General features: G+C 43.3%; 1 protein-coding gene and 1 long non-coding RNA gene across 4 annotated transcripts in view; one reads left to right on the top strand and one right to left on the bottom strand.

Moving 5' to 3' along the window:
• magixa (MAGI family member, X-linked a) overlaps window positions 1-15115 on the bottom strand; it is a 61419-nt gene extending 46304 nt beyond the window's left edge. The window contains exon 1 of the mRNA XM_080898809.1: window positions 13751-15115. Within this exon, the coding sequence (XP_080754935.1) occupies window positions 13751-13821 (71 nt within the window). The 5' untranslated portion in view covers window positions 13822-15115. The remainder of the gene's footprint in view (window positions 1-13750) is intronic.
• On the top strand, window positions 9372-21240 carry LOC308407255. 3 transcript variants are annotated; one of them, XR_013973647.1, is made up of 6 exons: window positions 9372-9644; window positions 9723-9899; window positions 17102-17147; window positions 20563-20715; window positions 20888-20955; window positions 21109-21240. It is a non-coding gene; the product is annotated as an uncharacterized lncRNA (long non-coding RNA). The 3 variants fall into 3 exon arrangements; XR_013973646.1 differs by lacking the exon at window positions 17102-17147 and having other exon boundaries at window positions 19913-20715; XR_013973648.1 differs by lacking the exon at window positions 17102-17147 and having other exon boundaries at window positions 19913-20715; window positions 20888-21001; window positions 21109-21204.
• The last annotated feature ends 136 nt before the right edge of the window (window positions 21241-21376 follow it).

Below are 21376 nucleotides of genomic sequence, written 5' to 3'. Positions count from 1 at the left end.
CCCAGCAGTAAGCAGCTGTTTACAGGCTGTGAAATCTAAATTTTCCTGTGCCGGAAACAAAAACAAACCCTTAGTGACACTGAAGCTGTTCTAAAAAGCTTTACAAACCTTTATTAAAGTGACCTTTTGACCTGTGTTAGCTGGAACAGGCCCCAAGATCTCCGTAACACAGATATGGCCGCGCAGGCCTAGAGACCAGTTGGCAACGTCCCAAACAACCATTCAGTGAATGGTTGTTATGTGAAATTAGGCACACCTCTTTGTAGTGCTGCACCAAAACACTTCTTATGATTGTTTTGGCTGCTGGCAGATTTCCAGCATCACCCACAGTCTGCATGGAAAATGTCTGACTTGTCTGAAAACCACTTGGTAACTACTTGCTGATTGGTTGTGAAACTGTGAAGTGTGCCGCAAACCAGAAATGGAGAAACTTACGGTAAGTTTAACAAGTAAAAGTTGCAACTTTTTAAATGTTTCGGTAACGCACTACCAGGTGAACATTCACCCTTTCCAGTTTGTGCTGCACTTTTTCAGGTTTCACTTTCACTTGGTGAGTTGTTGGCATTGACAGGGAGTCACAGCAGGCTCAAGGCCTGTGAGACTGAGGCCTCAGAAGTTACATAAATGGATCCAGCCCTCTAAAGCAGGGAACTCCAGGCCTCGAGGGCTGGTGTCATGAAGGTTTTAGATCTCACCCTGGGCCAACACACCTGAATCAAATGATGAGTTCATTACCGGGCCTCTGGAGAACTTCAAGACATGCTGAGGAGGTCATTTAGCCATTTATATGAGCTGTTGGACCAAGAACACATCTGAAACCTGCAGGACACCAGAACATGAGGCCTGGAGTTCCCCACCCCTGCTCTAAGGCCCAGTGGCTGAACTCCAAAATTCCATTTTAACCTCCTAAGACCTGAACTCTTTCATGGCATGCATTTTTTATTTTTCTTTGCTATATGGGCTGATTGGGACCTGATGAATGTAAAAACAAAGAATTACCAGATTTTTATTTTTACCTAATTTTTGTTTCTGAGAAAAATGAGATCAACATATGAGGACATTCATTTTAAATTTTGATAGAACAGTGGCAGTATAATGTCCTCGTAAGTCGATATCAGGCCCTTGTAGAGTAAAATTAGGTATTTTGGTCAAGACAACCCAAAATATGATGTTCACATATGTGGACGCCAGGTCGTAGGAGGTTAATGCCCCTCATGTCCTGAAAAACTAGCAGTAATGGCTATGAATAGCCATTAACCTGAAAAATAAGGAAAAAGAGCAGACGTTTTTGGTGCAACCTCATCCACCTCCAAGAGGCATGGAGAACAATGTTAGTGTTTCACTATCTTAATTGTGGCCCTCATCAGAGACACCAACAAACGCTGCTGGTTTCTCAAAAAAATCGAACCGTTCCAGCTCCGTGTTCAGACTTGGAGACTAGATGCTCCTTGACATGAAATAACTTCATGGTGGGCTTTGAAGCATTTCTTATAGGAAATCAGGGTGAGATTTCTCCTGCCATCACTTTTGAGAGCTAAAGGTGCAGTGAGTACTGGCAACTGTACTCTGTTGTCCAGACTTTTCCCTCCCATTTCAAAACAGGCAACAGTGGGACCATTTATGCCAAAACAAGATAATTATACATGTTTTAAGTTCTCTACAGATAAGGTAAAATACAAGGTGGGAGATATCGACCCAAGTTGGTGTGCTGTCACGCGCACAGGAAGAACCACCAATAATGTAAGTGACCCAAGTACATTGATTGGAACATGGGCAAGAAGTGGGTTGTATTATTATTGTGGGCAGAGCACTCTTTTGGTTCAGGTTCCTCTGGGAAGCATAGGGACATGTGCGATGGTGCGGCTGGGAGCTCCACTCATACTCATTGGAAATCAGGTAAAAGCCATACCACAATCTAACACACGCACTTTAGCTGCCAGACGTAAGAGACACATTTTGGCAAAAAGAGGGACCCGGGAGACGCATGTTTACAACCCTAGATTCAACTCACCCACCTGGATTGACTCCATAGGGGTGCCCAGGGGAGTTCCAAATGAGTATAAACTAGCAGACCAAGTTGCTTCAGGATTTGAAAGTATATTCCTATGGGTAACTCCAAACAAGAATGTTGATCGTATAAATTATGTTCACTATAATTTGCTGTGACTCTCTAACCTAACCAGAGACGGCATGGAGGGGTTTGCGGAACAGCTGGGTCCGACCTCGCTGATGGGAGTGCAAAATCGAATGGCCCTTGACATGTTGTTGGCGGAGAAAGGGGGCGTCTGTGCTATGTTCGGAGACATGTGCTGCACCTTTATCCCCAATAATACTGCCCCAGATGGCTCAGTAACCCGAGCTCTGGAGGGTCTGAAAACTCTGTCTAGAACCATGCATGAGCACTCAGGTATCAAAAACCCGCTGGAGAGCTGGATGGCATCCATGTTTGGACGGTGGAAAGGTTTGGCTATGTCAGCAATGTTTTCATTCGCTACACTTTTAGGGATACTGCTCACCTGTGGTTGTTGTATCATTCCCTGTGTCAAAGGATTGTTGGTAAAGATAATGGCTAGGGCTGCGGACCCTGGACGGGTGGATTCAATCTACTTGATGAACTTGGAAGCCAGAATGTGGGCCGAGGAGTGATACAACCCGAGGTGTGGTGACATTCCTTTTTGGAATGTCAAAAGAGGGAATGTGGAGATACAGAAATTCTTTTATTGCTGCCATATAATCTGCATAATTATAATTGCATTGATAACATTCTTTACAGCATTATTTCATCTAATAATATTTCTCACAGTATTGATATTGCATTAAAGTTGTTTATTGAAGATGTTCATTTCAGGATCATTCCACTATGTTAACAGAAGTATTTCATACACATTGCATATCTGCGCTTATTTCGAGTTGATGTTCGGTTCATTAAGGGTCTTAAGCTTCACTGGCGTGACTGTCCAGGTGATACATGCTGAGGGAAACTAGAACATAGAAGGATAACTGCAATGCATGCTTACAATACATATAACACATATAATCTAGGAATGTGTCAGGCCTGCGGCCTTAACTCATTTGGTGTCTCACTATATTTTAGTCTACTTGGCAACAGATGACCAGAGTCAATAATTAGCCCCAGAGACCCTGAGGGCTTGAAGTTTATTACCTTGTATGGAAGGTGTTATAGAAAAGAGAAGTTCTATGTCTGTTTATAGGCATTAAAGATGTACCATTAACTGTGACTAATGTCTGGAACCTATTTTAATCTGTAATTGACGCCATGGGGGGGCGTGTACCCCACTGCTTTATAAGTGTCCACAACATGTATTTTTGTCAGAAGACATAGGCTGATGTTTTCTCCTGTGTGTTAATAAACTCATCGTTTGATTGCACTTCTCTGGGGCCTCCGTGGTTTGTCTCACTGCTCTACATTGATTGATTTCGCAACACTGTGTAGGCTTCCTGTGAGTTTCACAGCGTTTTCTTCTTCTTCTTTTTGCGTCGCCTTCTCCGGCGCAGTGATGTGTCTCAGTGGGGACGACTTATCAGCAACAGACGACTCCGCTTGAGATGAAAGCCGTTTTCTCAGGTCTCTCCACTCTCATCTCAAACACATCATTCATAACTCAGAATCTTTCACTCCACTGGGAGTTGTAGTCTTTAACATCAAAGCTCTGTAGTTCTTCTAGGAAACGGGTTGGAGTTATAGAAGCACTGAATGAGACTCTTCTTCAAAGTGCAGAGCGAGCAGTTAGTCAGCAGACTCAGAGTTAAAGTCGCTGGGCTGCTGGAGCAAGCTCTGCTCGTATTTCCCTCCTCTCGCTGGTGTTTTTATGTAGCCTGACTAAATAAATCCACATTCTGCTCCCAGATTTGGGGAGAATTAAAAAACAGCTGTTATTACTGTCATTTTATATCAGCCTGTGAGCTTCAGATAAGTTAATCATCTCATTATCTCAGCTGTTTTCTGATAATCGGAATCAACCAGACAAAAAAAACGTTGTTCTCACAACAAATAGGGAAAATTATCCCATTATCCCACAATAACAGGATGAAATGAAGTTCTAAAATTATTGCAGCTGCTTTTTTTCAATGCAAATTCAAAATCCCAAACCATAATTAACATTATTGTTCCCTTCTTATCTCATTTAAACTTGCAATAATAATGGCATTAAATTGTATCGGTTCACTAATTAACCCTTTAGTTCTTAGTGTCACCTGGTGTTTTCACATAAGTTCATCAGGGAAAAAAACAGTTTTCTAAAGATACAATTTCCTCATAACAAAGCTAAAGATCCTAAACCCCACCTTTGCTCACGAGTGCTGAATGGTGACCAAAAGAATGAGACTGCAGTTAAAAGCATTGGAAATGAGCATCCTTCCTCATATGGGGAGTAAGTCACAGCAGGATACCTACTGGGCGTGAGGTGTTTGAGGAATGTCCAACTGGGCGGAGAGAACAAGCGGTGGACTCGGGACACGCTGGAGAGATTATACCTCTCGGCTGGCTTGGATTTGCCTCGGAGTCCCGCCTGTAGAGCTGGACATGTTGCAAAGGGATGGGGAGGTCTGGGCTGCTGTCCCCAAATAAAAAGTAAAAAATGGATGGATAGATGGATGTTCAGCAGTCTGTAAGCTGTAAAGCACCATCCATCCATCCTTTTATCCATTTTGTTAACAGTTTATCCAACTCAGAGTCACAGGGTAGACTAACATGTCTAATAGAAAGAGACCCTGCCACCTTCACCCACACCCACGACTAATTTACAATTACCAGTTGACCTAAACAAGTTATTTGGACCATGAGAGAAAACTCAGAAACGTCACACAGGCACAAACTCTGGTTTGACCTCAGTAGGACTCAAGCTTTTCTTATTGCATCACATGTTGGAGAACAAAAGCTCTGCTATGCAGTGTTTCTGATAATGGCCACTTCTCAAATATAGGGAGAGAAAATAAAATCCACTTTCTGTTCATGAGCTGTGTCTGTGTAACCATGGTAACATGCAAGCACATCAGCTTCACCAGCAGCTCTCTGCTGTGCTTATGTCAGTCCTAAAGGGGACCGATTCTGCTGCTTTCCAGCTTTGTGTTTTTAGTCCAGGGCTCTTCTCGAGTTGTTCTGCATGATTCACAGTTCAAATTCTCATTCATCTTAAACTGGACCCTTTCAGTTCACCCGATGTCCCAAACAGCTGTTTAAGCTCCCGCCCCTTTAATGGTACCAACTGTAAATAAAGGGCAGGTGAGGATTGAGGACAGGTGTTGCAGTCAATCTGACCACAAACTGTGGCTAAAACGGCTGCAATGCAGTTCCTGTCACACCCAGCAGAGAGCACAGCATTCAGGAAGAAAAGAGAAAAACAAGCAAGCACCAATTAACCTAACAGCATGTCTGTCTGAGAACATACAAACTCAAAAGCCACCAACTGACCAACAAGTCTGAACCCAGAACCCTTCTGCAGTAAGGACACACAACTGAACCCTACATCCTGTGGCTCTGCATTGGTTAATACAACAAAACATGAAAATAGTATTCAGGCCATCCCGAACAAAGGAAAACCTTTCATTTTGACAGATTTTAAGAAATGCAGTGTTCCTGTTCATGTATGAGAATAGTTTGTAGTGACCTGGGGGCATTTGGACCTCTAACAAACTGACAGCTACACTGTCTCATCAGATTTCACAGCGTGAATCAGTTAATTAATAGCCGAGAGCAGAAGTTTCTGTTAAAGCTGCACTGAATGCAAACATTCAAAGCGATGTGTTTCTGCATCCAGCCAGCAGGGAAGAGGTCAGAGGTCGCTGCACGCCGGGGAGCATGAATGTTTGCTAGCTCCCGCGCTGTGACGCTGAGCAGCTCTGACAGCAGCTGTCGCTCTGGATCTGTAGCTACTGATGACATCATGGAAGACAGGACGGCCTTTTGGATGATGTCATAAGAGGGCCATCGCTGTGGAGACAGCCAACGTGAATCTACCTACTCAAACGCCGCCTCTCCAACAGGTTAAAGGAAGTAGCAGCTACTCTCCACAGGATGATGACCATGAATGCTGACTAAGAGCTCTGATCGGGTAACAGCTCCTCATCCTTCCAGAAGCAAAAATTGTAAAATCTAAAACCAGAAGAAGAAACATCCATGAAATCAGCTGATTGTTCGCAGTGATCAGCTGGAGTTGGATCAGATGGGCTGAGTCAGACTGCAGAGACGCTGCTGCTGCTGAAACTCACAGCCACCTCACTGTTTCCAGAAAACACAGCTGATTATTCTGAAACAGAAACCAGCAGAGCTCAGACCTATCAATCAGAACCATCAGCTCAGACTCCAGGAAAAAGGCAGGAGCCGTGCAGAGATTAGACGGATCCCAACACTGAAGTGACAGGGACTCTGGAGAGTGCTGCTCATCTGGCAGACGCTTTGATTCAGAGACGTCTGAAAACGTGTTTGTTTTTCCTCCTTTATTAGTTTCACTGACAAAAAATGTTCAAAGAGCCACAAATACCTGACGACAGCAGCAGTGCAGCATGCACAAATCATCACTAGCAAGGCAACGCTGTTGCATGATAGGTTAAAGACTTCTGGGAGTCATTGCCTGCAAAGGATTCGCTATTTATAATTATGTTCATTTGATCAATTACATTTACGCTCATATAAAAATGTTCACAGCTCCTCAGTGGTCTCAAATTAAAGCTGAGACTCTGAAGTGTGCAGGAATTTCCAGACCTTTACTAACCTGATGTAACATGTTGTCCTTACATTGTCAATCACACTTAATTTTTACTAAAAAAAAAGAATAGTTAGTAGCATGTGCACTTATAGACCTATAGAGGCACGCTGCTGTTAAAACTGATGCACTGGTAATTTGAAGAAGACCCGTTCTGATCACTTACAGTTCTATATTTTTATTCTGAGACTCCACTAGAGTAGCTCAAAAAAACACCCATCCTTATTTATGTTATGCTGACTTTCACAGACTGATCCAAACATAACAGAAGTGCTGGGAGCACTGCAGATGACCTTAGAGGGAAGGGCAGCCAAATTTAAATCAAGTACGGCTTTTTGCTTTTTACAGGCACGGTAGCTGAAGTTTTTGGCCACACCTCATACTCTGTGCTGAATTATATTCGGCATTGCTGATGGTATTTTAGTGGCATCCAAGTATCTAGCAAAATGTATTCTATCTACATCGTGATATAAATTTCATGAGAATTTAGCTGCTGTGTTCAACACTTGAGTCGAGTAGACTTTAGCCGATTACAGGTCTCTTGGCTGTTAACCTCCCCCGGATGGCTGGGAGCCTTGTTAATGGTGAAAAATCCAGCACCTAAAGGTGGTCTCTAAACAGTGGCAACAACTGCCCAACACTGAAAAACGTGGCAACGAAAGGATGATGGACCAAGTAGCAACCTCCAGGGAAGTGACTGCAGTTCCTCTGATGGCCACTTCAATTAATCCAGTCAGATTCCTACATTAAAGCAATAAAGAGCATTTTAATGCTTTTTAATTAAAACCTAAAATGCTTTTTAATGGTCCAAGAAGAAAAATGGCTCTACAGATACTTTCTCACTCATAATAGCTGTGCTGTTATATTTTTAATGTATTTCAGCCATGTGAATTCTGGTAAGGATTAAAAATAGGAGCATGGCTGCTTTGAGGTTTGCTGACACATGAACCTGTTGATGATGTTCATGATGTTGGCGTGCTTTGGAGCCATTTGAATGTAACTACCTGACAAACAATACCATTGGCGCCATCAGGCATAATCTTGTAGGTACAGATTTTTTAACACTGTTTTGAAAATTCAGTCTTTGCAATAGTTAACAGCAGATCTTGGATCTTAGGATTTTTTTCTTTGGCTAATGTGTTTGATCTGCGCTGTGTCTGAATCATCTCATGCTGTGATCCAAACACATTTGCAGAAGGATAATTGCTGTTAAACTCATTTTCAAGTTAACATTTTGGGTGCTTAATCAGCAGTCTGGAGATGTTGGGTTTTGTTTATTTTTTCTGTAAACAAGCAAACAAGAAGCTGGCAAGTGACTAAAAGCAAACAAAAACATCTTTTAATTATTTTGCTTTTCTGTAAAACAAACAAGTCAGAGTTTGTAACGCAGCGAAGTCTCGGGACGGATTCAGCCAATCGGATACGAAGCCGGGAACATAGAAATCAGATTTGTGAAGAAGACGACAATGACTGACAACAGACTGAGTGGACAGTCACTGATGAACAGCTATCGTGAAACTAAGTGCAGGAATCCTGGTGGGCTACACTTTTATTAGGGCTACATATTGTACAATGAGGTTTTATGAACATGTGACTCATCATGTGACTTTTACTTGGCTGCCATTTTGGACGTGTCCCAATCATAGTGACAATGTAAGATCAAGTGAATAAAGCCCCAGTTACACAAGCTCAGAGACTGGCCAGTGACCATCTGGCAGCCACCTGTCGCTAGGGGAAAATGCGTATTCCCCCAGTCAGCTGGCAGAAACCTCTGTGGTCTTAGTTTGAATAGAAATGATGGACATGTCCACAAACACTGTCCAGCTACTCTGAGCTGTAGTGAGCTGTAAAAAGTGAAACACAAACTGGACACAGAGACCGTTTCCTTCAAGGTAAAAGTTGTGCCTTATGAAACATGTTGGCTGTCGGCTTTTAATTTGAAGGTGAATCCTCGCCATTTCCACTTTGGGTTACACTTTTTCTTACTCCTACTCTGGTACTTGTTAAGTACTTTCAGACAAATATGGAAAAACAACAGGCAACCAAAGCAATCACTAGGAGATTTTTGGCTTCTTTGCAACTTCTTTCACCGAGCAACCTCAAGGAACCACTGCCAACCATTTGGTGAATACCCATTTTTGCTAGCAACCAGTGGTTGTATCCACATCCAATATGGCAAACAACTTTTAAGTAATGTACACATGACATCACATGAGAAATCTCAACGGTTGTTGTGTTACAATGTTGTGTTTAGCTGGCTTATTAATCTGTTGTTTATCCATTAGCAGATAGATGGATGCATCTTGCTAACTGAGCTTTGCTAACATTAGCGGATAACCTCACTACTCTCCACCCTTGTTTCGAGTCGTGGTTCTAAACAGATGATGTTCAAAACCACAGTGTCTGCATTCATGTTGTATACATTCTGAACAAGTATGGCAATAATATTCTCAGCATGCTGTTCTTCAGCTGGAAAGCTAAGCTGCTAACTTTACAGTAGCACTGGTAGGGATGGGTATCGAAACCCGGTTCTTGTTGAAAACCGGTTCCCACTCTTTCAATTCCTTGGAATAGTTTGCCACTTTTTGCAAACGATTCCCTTATTGATTCCAGTCGCCCCGAATGACGTCACCACGTTGCGGAGCGTCATTTACCTGGCAGGAAACACGGCGCCTAAGCGGCTCAAACGCTAAAAAGTTTGGTCATACTTTACGAGAACGGATGACAACAGGGAAACTTGCAGTATTTGCAAAGTAGATACTTCATTTAAGGGAGGAAACACTACGAATATGCAAAAGCATTTGCTCACAAAACACACGATGACCTAAATGAATGTCGTGTTTTTAATTCCGCTCCAGACTCGTGAATCTCAACCCAGCAGCAGCGGTAACGTTTGCACGTCGTCTCCCGTTAATGCGGCAGGTAAATAATCAACTAACAGTGCATATTATGTTAGCGCGATCTGCCTTATTACAAAACCTGCCATTACTGTGCATTTAGGTAACCATGATGGGACAGACAGACAGACTCTGGCTAGCTCAGACGCTGGCAGTTCTCGCTGCAGTCTACCGGTAGCGTCTCCTTTCAGGCCAGGATAGACGAATGTCACCGAGCAGTGACTCAGTTTGTGGTCAAAGGCTTGCACCCATTTGCCGCAGCAGATGCCCCCGATTTTCAGTAAGTGAATGTGTTTAATTGTAGGCAGGGACATTACTGGATATTCTTGTGTAATTGCTACAGAATAATTTATGTTATACTTTGTTATTGCTACAGAAGAATATTTATTTTATTATTTTACATCCATAGGCTGTGGATCTCTTAAGATCTCACTGTTGGGTTTGTAAGGCCATGTTACTCCTAAATTTCTATCTTGTTCAAAGAGAAGATATAAAACAAAGTTCTAAGCTAATCGACCTTAGTGTTCTCCTTTTTAAAAAGAATCGATAAGAGAATCGAATCGTTAAACAGAATCGAAAATGGAATCGGAATCGTGAAAATCTTATCAATACCCATTCCTAAGCACTGGGCTGCAGTATGCAATACATCAAACCCCTGCACTGACTCACTGGTGTTTCCAGATTTCTGCCCGCCGCAGCTTTAATCTGCACGCTGTGAAATGAAACTGTGCAGCGAAGCTTCCTCGACATTTATTATCCGTTCAGCTGTTTAGCTCTCTGGTACGATGAAAGTTTGAGCCTCAGACTCGTCGAGCCTCCGGACTCATTAGGACTGTGATGATCGTAATCGTGTTAATATTTCATCCTGTGAACACAGCCGGCACTGCTCTTCGGTCCACTCCTCTGTTTGCTCGGTCGTTTTCTGTGTTGACTCGGCTCTGTTGTTCTGTTGCATTTCTGCTACGTTTGTTCATGAGTTCAGTAATCTGTCACCTGCTGGAGCCCTGGATAAATATTAACCCGAGGGCAACACCTTGCCTGCTCTCACCTCACACACTTCAAACACTCTTCTCTGCTGGCTTCATAAAGCTGTTCTCTCTTAACCCCACTACCTCATTTTACATTCCTCTTTTAATACTTTTGGAGGAAAGTTTAATGACTTCAGGTGAGGCAGACACTTGAGTCATTAACATATGAATGAACGAACCTTTATTGGCATTGCACAGAGTACAATGGAATTCTGTGACTGACCTTCATGGTGCAAGAGGGAAAACTGAGAAACAGAGTGATGAACCCTTCTGAAAAAAAATATGTAAAACACATTATTTGTTGTACAAAGTTTACATAATAAGTTACATATTCTATACTTATGGGAAAGTAATAAAGAAAAGTAATAATCTGTATTTAATATTTGAAACTGCAGCAACCAAAGACTTCTGCAACTCAGTACAAGATTGAAAGTACAGCAACACCTGTGATGCAGATGACTGACGATCAATAAAATAAATAAAATAAGCCGTATAGAGCTATGCATGGGAGAAAACTGATGACATGCACAACAGAGAATTCAATTTAGTTCTGAGAGTGTTTTCTCCTTTTTATTTTATATCACTATACAGCACCAGTGCAGCGAGTCTATAGAATCATATTTCTGTGCACTAGTGCAAAGACAAGACCAGGGTAGAAAAAACACACTAATCAAATTCAGCAGAAAAATGTCACTCAGCCTTCCTCCATGTACATCAATGCCATTATGTAACTGCAGCGTTCACACCCATAGTTAAAACTCCATCATCCAAGTCTCAAAGCAGTGTGCACAGAAGACCACCAACAACCTCTGCAACCAAACCAACCACTCAAACAGCAAAACCCAGAACTGCTGTAAACACAAATGTCATATTTCTGACAGAGCTGTGCTGAAAGATGTTTTCGGGCTTCAATGCTCACGAGAAGAGTCAATAATCAAAGCCTGTTTGAAATTTCCAACCATTCTTCATCCATACTGCCAATCTAATTCAAGGTTGCTGGAGCTGGAGCTTATCCCAGCTTTCATAGCGTGAAAGGCAGGGTACACCCTGGACACGTTGCCAGACTATCACATAGAGACAGGCAATCATTTAGGGGGAAGGAGAGGACCCACGCAGACATGAAAAGAACAGAAGCTCCACACAGAAGGGCTTCGGCTGGTCGGGGGCTTCAAACCCAGGACCTCATGACCTTTTTTTAATTTTCACTGACAGAACCACCCATCTCATGAGTTACAGGCTGAGCTAGGGCTGAGCGATATGGCCTAAAATCCATATCGCGGTATAATTTGAAGCATGTGCGGTAACGATATAGTCTTTTCTTCTGTATACCGTATTTTCCGCACTATAAGGCACACTTAAAATCCTTTAATTTTCTCAAAAATTGACAGTGCGCCTTATAATCGGATACACCTTATGTATGAATTCTGGTTGTGCTTACTGACCTCAAACTGATTTTATGTGGCACATGGCGCTCAAAAATCTGTCAAAAATGTTTTAGTACGACTTTGGTAAAGTACGAAGCCGCACCACTTGATGGATTGTCGGAGCATTACGGCTACCGTAGTCAGGAGCCCAAAACTCTGTCCGCTTCAGGTCCCAAAGTCAAATGAACTCTGCGGCATCACTAAGAGTTAAAAACTGTCTAAATTCTTTCATCTTTAATAAAATGATCAGCGTTGCTGCTTTACCAGGTGTAACAATTAAGTTTAACATCCAGGCATCCATGAAAACAGAATTTATTAAATTTAACGGCGTTAGAAGTTAGCAGGAAGTTAGCTCGCTAGTTTCCACCTAAAAATGATATTGCATGTTCTGACTCAGAGATTTCTGAAAAAAATAAAACGTACAGCTCTGCTATCACTTCCAACATAAATGAAGACAGAAAACTAAACAGCAGTGACGTTTGTAGGGTTACTGAAGTTGGACTAGCTGGTGCTACGTGATCGCTAGCAACACAGCTACATTAGCATAACAAACATAGTGAAGCTGGAGGATGAAGCCAACTTTTTTCCACTCGATAAAAGTTAATGTGAGGGTTAGGAACAAATGCAATCGCATGGCAGGATGCTGTAAATGGACCAAACTTCAGTCAGGAGAACAACTGAGATAATCCATCCACAATATGAGGTTAGTCATTAATATACTGCAACAACATGGGAACAGAGCAGCTGCGAGAGAATTCAACATTAATGAATCAATGGTAAGGAAGTGGAGGAAGCGCAGTTTTTGGCTTTCCTCATATTCTAAAAAATGTTTCATCTCTTCGCTAATATTGTCGCCCGGCATAATTTGCAGATGATATTGTTTGTAGCCGCTGCGATGCTTTCGACCAAAACAGGTGCAGCATGATGACACCACCAACATGCGCTATCGTGATAGAGCGGTATAGTCAAAATCTCTACCGCTGGCCAAATTTATATCGTTTCTACCATATACCGTTTATACCGCCCACCCCTACGGCTGAGCTGTGATTTTTGGCTGCATTTATATTTCTCTAAGAGAAAGAAGCAGCAGACGGTCTCTTGCATTTTATCACACTGAAGCCATGCTGCTTCTTTAAAAAAATGCACAGACTGTCATGGTCCGCGGCCCGGCGTCTGAGGTGCTGATGGGATGCCCACTCCCGTGGGCGTGGCCGCTGACTCCACACCTGCATCCCATCCCAGGCGATCACCAGGTGGACCATTTAATCCTGCCCAGCCTGCTGCTCCACGCCAGTCTGTAATCGTCCTTCAGCGGTAACGCACACCTACGGGAAAGTCCTTAGGCAATCCTATCCGTGTGAACTAGTACTAACTCTGCCTTGTATACCCAGATCACTGCTCGGCGTGTTTTGAGTCACCAGCCTGTCCACCTGCCTGTCCAGAATTTGGATCACGATCAACCCCAGCCGCCTTGCCCTTTCTGGAGCTTCTCCCCACGGACCCTCACCCCTCCCTCCGGTTCCCTTGGCCCCGCTATCATCCCTCCCACGGTCCCGCTCTCGGCGTTTCCTGCGCGATTCTTCTCCCGGTCCCTCGGTTTCTCTGGTTCCGTGCGTTTTCTCCCTTCTACTCTCCCGGGACACTCTCAGTTATAATAAAGTTTATTTTTTCTCTCGTACCGCTGTGTGTGTGTTCTGCTCCTGGGTCCAGCTTGTGTGTTGAACTTCGGTCCTTGACACAGACACAACATCGGGCTGGTTTCTGGAACATAACAATGAGTTTAGTTGACTCAGATGGCCTCAACAGTCACCAGATCTCAGTCAAACAGACCATTTCAAAAGATGCTGCGCACAAATCTGCACCAGCTGCATGATTCTGTGACGTCAACATGGAGCTAAATCTTTGAGAAATGTTTCAAGCATCTGTTTAAAATTCTGCCTCTGAGAATTTCATGCAACTGCAAAAGATTTGCCTTTCTCACCAAGTTTCTCCAGCTCCACCCTCTCAGCACAAACAAAAGGAACAGTTTAAAAAAAAAGATTGATATTGTTAAAAAGCAAGACAGGAACTCTGGGGCAAAGTCTAGAGTTGTTCCTAATTAAGTGGCATCATTAAGAGGTTCCTGTCCATCAACATATTTGTGTGTGACCCGGTCGAAACCGAGGCACAGTGATGAAGATCAAACATTTAAACCTTGACAACAACTTCAGCTTGAATCCACAAATCCATGTTTATAATGAGCTGCACGAAAATATCTCCAGTCTTCATCCTGCTGTGAAAGACAGGAAGCACGACACATGCTAGCTCAATCAATCGATCAATTTCTCATCAGATATGGTTCCCAAGTGTTTCTAAAAACAGACGAGCACAGAGGAAAACATTGAGAAAAGGTTTACTGAGGATACAGGTGTTCCTATTGAGAAGCCTCATCAGCTCCTGAAGGCTAGAAAGGAATATACCTCTGACGTACGTCACGTCTTTTACTAAAGTGCATATAAAAAGGCTGCTGAGACTTTTCAGAGTCCTTTTCAGAGGCTAAAAATCCCTGAACCAGCTCTATAAGCCATTTTCACACATGCACTGTAGCCCTGAAGTCTTCTAGACATCATCTGATGGAGGTGAAAATGAGAACAAAAAGGCCTGATGCAGTTGGATTGGACATTAAAGACTCTTTTACCTGCCAGGTCCCCATTGCACCAATGTAACAGCAGCAGCAGGTAATAGTCCGCTGCACTGAACGAGCATCATGTCTGCTTCCTTATGTGTGATTTACACAGGCAGCTTCCTCGTTTAAACCATACACAGCATTTCCATCCGAATCAGAATAGTTCCCCCTGTTTTCTACATATTAAAAAAGATCAAATGTCGAACATTGTTCTAGAATAACACTCTGGACACGGCCATGTGACGTCATGTGTGCAAAAGACTTCAGAAACAGGCATTAATTAAACATGTGAGGCTGAGAGAATGCTTCAAGTGACACTTGAAAACCTCGGCTCTCAAACAAACAGGACAGAGATGGTCGCCAGTGTCCCCGAACGGTAGTGGAGGGTGGTGTGGGGGTGGGCAGGGGGGGGTCTATATAATCTTTATTTTTAGTAACGTTTTTCATTTTTATTTTTCAGGCTCGGCTTCATTTATTAGTCATCCATTCTCACATGCCCATTTCAAAAAACAAACATCAGATATGCATAATGCAACATAGTGCCAAAAACAAAATTACTTCCACTTCATGTAAGACATAAAAGCCGATTTCTTTGTCTCCGTGACGGCGGCTGGAGCAAAGCCATGTTGATCTGCTGGGCTATAAACCTTCCTTCATAACGGGAAAAAGTGAAACTCGCCCTGCCAGAGGTGTAAGTTGTAAAATAAAAATCACACCAGCTGTAACTGTCATCTGTACGCTGGGTTAAGCCTGGCTGATCTGAATGGGTGAACTCCTGTTAAAACAAAAGCCCATGTGTATGTATGTATATATATATATGTATATATATATATATATATATATATATATATATATATATATATTAGGGGTGCAACGATACTCGTATCGATATTGAACCGTTCGATACAGTGCTTTCGGTTCGGTACGCATATGTATTGAACAATACAAATTTTGTAATTTATTTTATCAACTTTCCTTCTGACGATGCTGTCTGTGTTGAGCGCTCTGTGAATCTGCGTTCGACTACGCCGCCTAGGCTGCACTGTCGAGCGCAGATCCACTGAGCGTTCAACACAGACAGCATTGCCAGAAGGAAGAGCGCAGGGCAAGCTAGCGAGACAGAAGTTAAGCTCTCCTTTTATTTATTTTGGTTTTCATGTGACGTATGACCCTGAAGGTAAGCGCGTCAAGGACTAAAGTAAAACAGTATGTTGGATGTGCCACGCAATGCTCAATTACATGGGTGGGAACTAGTGTGTTAGCGCAGTTAGCTCGTTAACGTGTTGGCCGTCTAGCCCCATGCAGGGGTAGCTCGTTAACGGAGATTTGCCGTGTTGTGGCGTTAACGTCATTTCAACGAGATTAACGCTGACAGGACTAGGCGTCACCCGTCACTATGGCAACATAAACAAAACATAACTGTACAAACAGAACCCCGAACAGCCCTGACCCGCTACAATATGCTGCTGAGAATATAGCCCAGAAGAAGTGTATAGTATAGCTTTTATTTTGGGAAGAGCCATTTCTCTGTAATAAACTCTCTTTTCCAAAGATGAGTGATTCCTCAATCAGATTTATTTTTTTAATTACTTTTGTTTCAGCAACATTAAATTTAAAAACTGTACTTTTGAGTTAAAATATATATTTATAAGTTTAATAAATGACAAATTAAAAAGGCATGAACATTTTTTTTGTATCGAAAAAATATCGAACCGTGACACCAAAGTATCGAACCGAACCGAACCGTGAATTTTGTGTATCGTTGCACCCCTAACACACACACACATATATATATATATGTATATATATATATATATATATATATATATACACATGGGCTTTTGTTTTAACCTTTATCTTTACTATTTTGTTTTATTTTGATCTATAAAGTTTATGATCCGCATGTTTGATTTGGCCTAAATATTATGCCGGATGCGCTTCCCGACACCCTGTCCATTTACCCGGGCTTGGGAGTGACATTTTCATTAGTTTCCCATATTTTTGTGTTTTTTCATTACATTGAGCTGATCTATAATCGCATGTTTGATAAAGTGTAGGGATAAGTGATCCAACCGTATATTTGGACTGGATGTCAGTTTGATCTGTTCATTCATTCTTAACAGTTCAACACAAAACACAAACTAATCAAATTCAGTAGGAAAATGTCACTCAGCCTTCCTCTGTGCACATGAACCATGCATTATCTGATTGCAAAGACAGATAATGAGACAATCACGCATGCATGCTCGCGCCTGCATCCACCTCAAACTTAACCTGAACATGCATGTCTTTGGACTGTGGGAGGGGCTGAATTGACGGGTGGATGCAGGCAGAGTAACCCTGATTAATATTGTTTCACTTTCAGTCGCATCGGGTCAGTTGTCTGTGAGGAATGAACACGGTGAAAGCAGGTAAGGGAGACACCTGTACATACAGTAAAGACTCTCACACTGAGCTGAAATCAAAGCAACGCAAATAAATTATGTCAACAACGGGAATACATCTTTAATTTTATTTTACAAAGCAAAGTTTAAATCCAGCCTAAAAAGCACCACATGATGATCGTGGATGAAAATGCATTGGTATCTGCATCTGTGATCGATTCATTAATACCATTAACCCTACATTTAAGTCCAGTTTTGTTATTTTCCAGCACCAAACCTCAGGCCCTCCACACTGTGACCCCACAGAAAAACGCTGGAGCACACTTTTCTTCTTGGACCAGAGCGCAAGCACTGAAAATGGAAAAGAGCTGACTGATGGCAGTTTTATCCAGTGTGGAGACATTTCCATTCTGCGCAGTTTGAAACGTTTAACTGCTTCTCTGTTTAGCTGCTCCTTCAGCAGAGTGTCCTAGAGCTGGCTGCCAGATACACCCCCCACTTTACCCCCTTTTATCACTCTTCATCAGAACAGCTCAGATTAAAAGCATCCTCACAGCTCTGCAGCATCCAGCAACACTCCACGCATTACATACATAAACACACCATCACCCACAATCTGATACTACAACCAGCTCCTCCTCCCTGACAACACACCCTGTCCTCTCCACTACAATGATAACAAAACCCAAAACGTTATTTTCCCTCAGGTCTCCTCCTAATCTCTCCATCCTTGGCAGTAAATCAGCTTCAGGTTAAAACACCTTCTGCAGTGTGGAGTGTTTTACACAACAACTCCTCCTCCTCCTCCTTAATGTACTCTTCATCACCCCACTGTACCCCTCTCCTCCTGTATGTATACACCTCTTCCTCTTACTCCTGCTGCCATTCATGACAAACGGTCAGAGCAGACAAAGAGCGGCTTCTATAGCGCAGACCCAGCTGCTTGTCACCATGTAAACACACACACACACACACACACACACACAGTGTCACCCGTCCACTCACACTGATCCCAAACCAGCTGTTACTTTACACTCGCAGTTCTGATTTTACACGGTGCCACACACACACACACACACACACACACACACACACACACACACACACACACACACACATAAAGACGTGGTGCTGATGGAGGATGCGACCGACAGCCCGCTGCCCCTGAGCCCGGACAGTAGGCTGCATGGGTCGGCTGTGGATCTGCTGACAGCGCCGTTTGTACCTGCAAGAGGAACAAAATGAAAAAAACAGAAACCGCTCCGACAAACCGGGTTTCTCGGTCAAAACGGCCGAGCGCACACATGCACGCGCGCGCCCCGGAGCCGAGCAAATAAAAGCCAAACCGGGACCCCCCTCTGCTGTTCCGTTACCTTCATAATTCCTGCCGAGTCCCCCTCCGGTTCTCCGCTCCGGTTTAAATCCTCTCCGGGCTTTTAGCGTATTGATCGCTCCCTCGGTGCTGCTGCCGCTGCTGCTGCTGCGTGCATGCGCGAGGAGCGTGCGCGCCGAGAGAGAGAGAGTGAGTGAGAGAGAGAGGGGGGGGCGTGTGCACGATCTCCACTGCAGGTAAAAATGCAAAGCGCTGAAAGGTGGAAGACCACACACACACTGTTACACAGAAACACTGAGCGCAACGTACACGTGTCTTTCTGTATGACTGAGTGTGTGTGCGTGTGTGATGCCCGCAGGTAACTGTGCAGCAGCAGCAGCAGCACCAGCTTAATGGGGCTTTTACTACACTGTGAAAGCAATGACAAGTTAATGTCTCTCTACCGCCCTCCCTCTCTCTCCTCACACACAGCGGAAAGAGAGGTCTGATGATAATGTGTAAGGGGTGGTGGTGGTGGTGGGGGGGAGCTCCACCTTCAGAGGGAGGAGTCTGCGTGATGTGTGGGGGGTGTGGTTGGGGCAATAGGCTGACATCAGCGAGTGTGAGTATCTGTGTGTATTGTTAATGTGTGTGTGTGTGTGTGTGTGTGTGTGTGTGTGTGTGTGTGTGTGTGTGTGTGTGTGTGTGCTCTTGTGTTCGTGATATTGTGAGGACATCAGTTTGCGTACTCACGTTGTGGGGACTCTGCTCCCTCTGGGGGACAAAACCAAAACCTCATTATGTAATTCATCACATTTCAGTACTCACACTGGGTTTGAGGTTACAGGAACATGACTCTGTGTGTGTGTGTGTGTGTGTGTGTGTGTGTGTGTGTGTGTGTGTGTGTGTGTGTGTGTGTGTGTGTGTGAGCCATAGCTATAAACTGATAGTTCTGTGCAACACTGCAGGGGCCCGACTATGCCCACAGGGTTCAAATGCTTAACAGGCAGTTTATCCTCGCCATTGTCGTCCTTGCGAACAGAGGCTCGCGCCAAAAATGACATCACAACTGCTTGTCGTGCACCTCTATTAACCTGCCACATGCAGTGCAGCATCGGCCTCTGTGTGTATTTTCAGCTATATGAGCACGGGAGGACAGAGATTCAGAGACGTTACAGAGGAAGATACAACAGCTGGAGAAAACGAAATGCACTGCTGTGAACTTTGGAAAAACTCTTTGTTTCCTTTTTCAAATTCTCCTTTTCCTTTTTTCTGCATTTAGTGGAAGGTTTCAGCTCTAGGAGTATAAATGGTTGTGGATTATGTTGATGATAGAAACAGATACAAAGAGATGTAAAACAACAAAAACGACTCACAAGTTGACACAAAGTGACGCATACTTCACAAAGTTTATTCATCACAGCAATGTTAAGTAAGGACCTCAGTTCAAAGCTTGGCTCTTCTGGTGTGCTTGCTGCAGGTTGCTCCTCCACTTTTGACTGCAGAGTTCCTGATGTCCTTCAGGTCTGTAGATACGTCTTCATGCTAAAGAGAAATAAAAAAGATCCTCACACAGAGAAACACCGGACAACACATAGTTTCAAACTCTGCCTTTAGTAAAACATACACCTTGTGTATGTTTTATCCATTCATCCATCCATCTTGTATCGCATATGAGGGTCTGGATTTATTGCTTATAATTAGAGGTGTTTTATTTTGTAATTCCTCTTCTTTTGTTCTGTTTCTTGCCAGTTTTCTTCCTCTCCTGCTCTCTATCAGTCACTTGCTCACCTGAGTGGATATGTGGTTAACTGGCTGAGTAGGTTTTACATCTGTCCATCTGTTTGTTCCTGGGTTATTTGTTATTTGTTTCCTGTTGTTTCTTTTTTATTTTCTAAGTACTGATTTTTGACTCAGGCCAAGGCAACATGTATTACTCCTATGTGAGTCTCTGATTGGATAATATTGTCACTGGTCATGGTCACTGTGATCCATCATCCGTGATTAAGTGCGCTCGAAACGTCACATTTACTACTAGATGCAATAAACGAGGAAACTAGATTTCTGTAGTGTGTAAATGGTTAATTCTCTTCGTTGTCTGTATTTGTATGACCTTTGAAATGTCCTCAGACTCCTGCGTCTTGACTCCAACCGACACCCTGGTTTATGACAATGATCAGGCCAGAGAATGGACTCAGCAGACTCAGACCTATTCAACACTCCCTCGTTCTCAGAGAGGCTCAGCTGGGCAGCTACAACACATCTCTGGACAGCTATTTCGAGGTGTGTTCAGTTCTTCAGTTTCCCAGTCTGTCTGTTCTCCACCTGTCATGGTCCTCCAGTCTTCCCCTGCTGACTCCGTCTTTCTGTCGTTCTCTCCTCTTTGATGCTCTCTCTCTCTGTCTGTGTATATGAAAGCATGTTTGTGAACAATTAAAACACCTTTGTGTTTCAGGGGCGGGGTCTCTTCTGGATTCCTGCACTTTGGTCCTGCACACCTGAAAGTGATGAACTCACCTGTTGGTAATCACCTGATTCTCTGGCTACGAAAGACCAAGTCAGACCTTGAGTTGGTGCCTGATTGTTGAACTATCACTATCACTGCTTCCTTCAACATGTGTGTTTGCGCTGTTTCACTCCATTAACATTGCTTACATTTCTTTCTCTTCTCTGCAGAAACCTGGAGGTGGATCCGAGAGAGATTGTTGTGGAGAAAGGAAACTCTGGATTAACCTGTTGGAGCTTTGAACTTCGCTACTTGGAAACCCTTTCTGTCTCAAGTCTAGTCTCTGACTTTCTTGTAAATAAACCTATTCAACTTTTGTTCAGAGTCCTGTGTCGTGAGTCCAACACAAACCCTAGTTTATGACAGAGACACCCAGAAGACCAAAGTAAAAGAACATACACCAGCCAGCACATTGACAGTTTTCCTGTCATCTCCTTA

This window comes from Rhamphochromis sp. 'chilingali', assembly GCF_963969265.1.
Source record: "Rhamphochromis sp. 'chilingali' genome assembly, chromosome: 12".
NCBI classification, from domain to species: Eukaryota; Metazoa; Chordata; class Actinopteri; order Cichliformes; family Cichlidae; genus Rhamphochromis; species Rhamphochromis sp. 'chilingali'.
The sequence above is the reverse complement of the archived record's forward strand: the minus strand, read 5'-3'. Positions and strand labels throughout refer to the sequence as shown.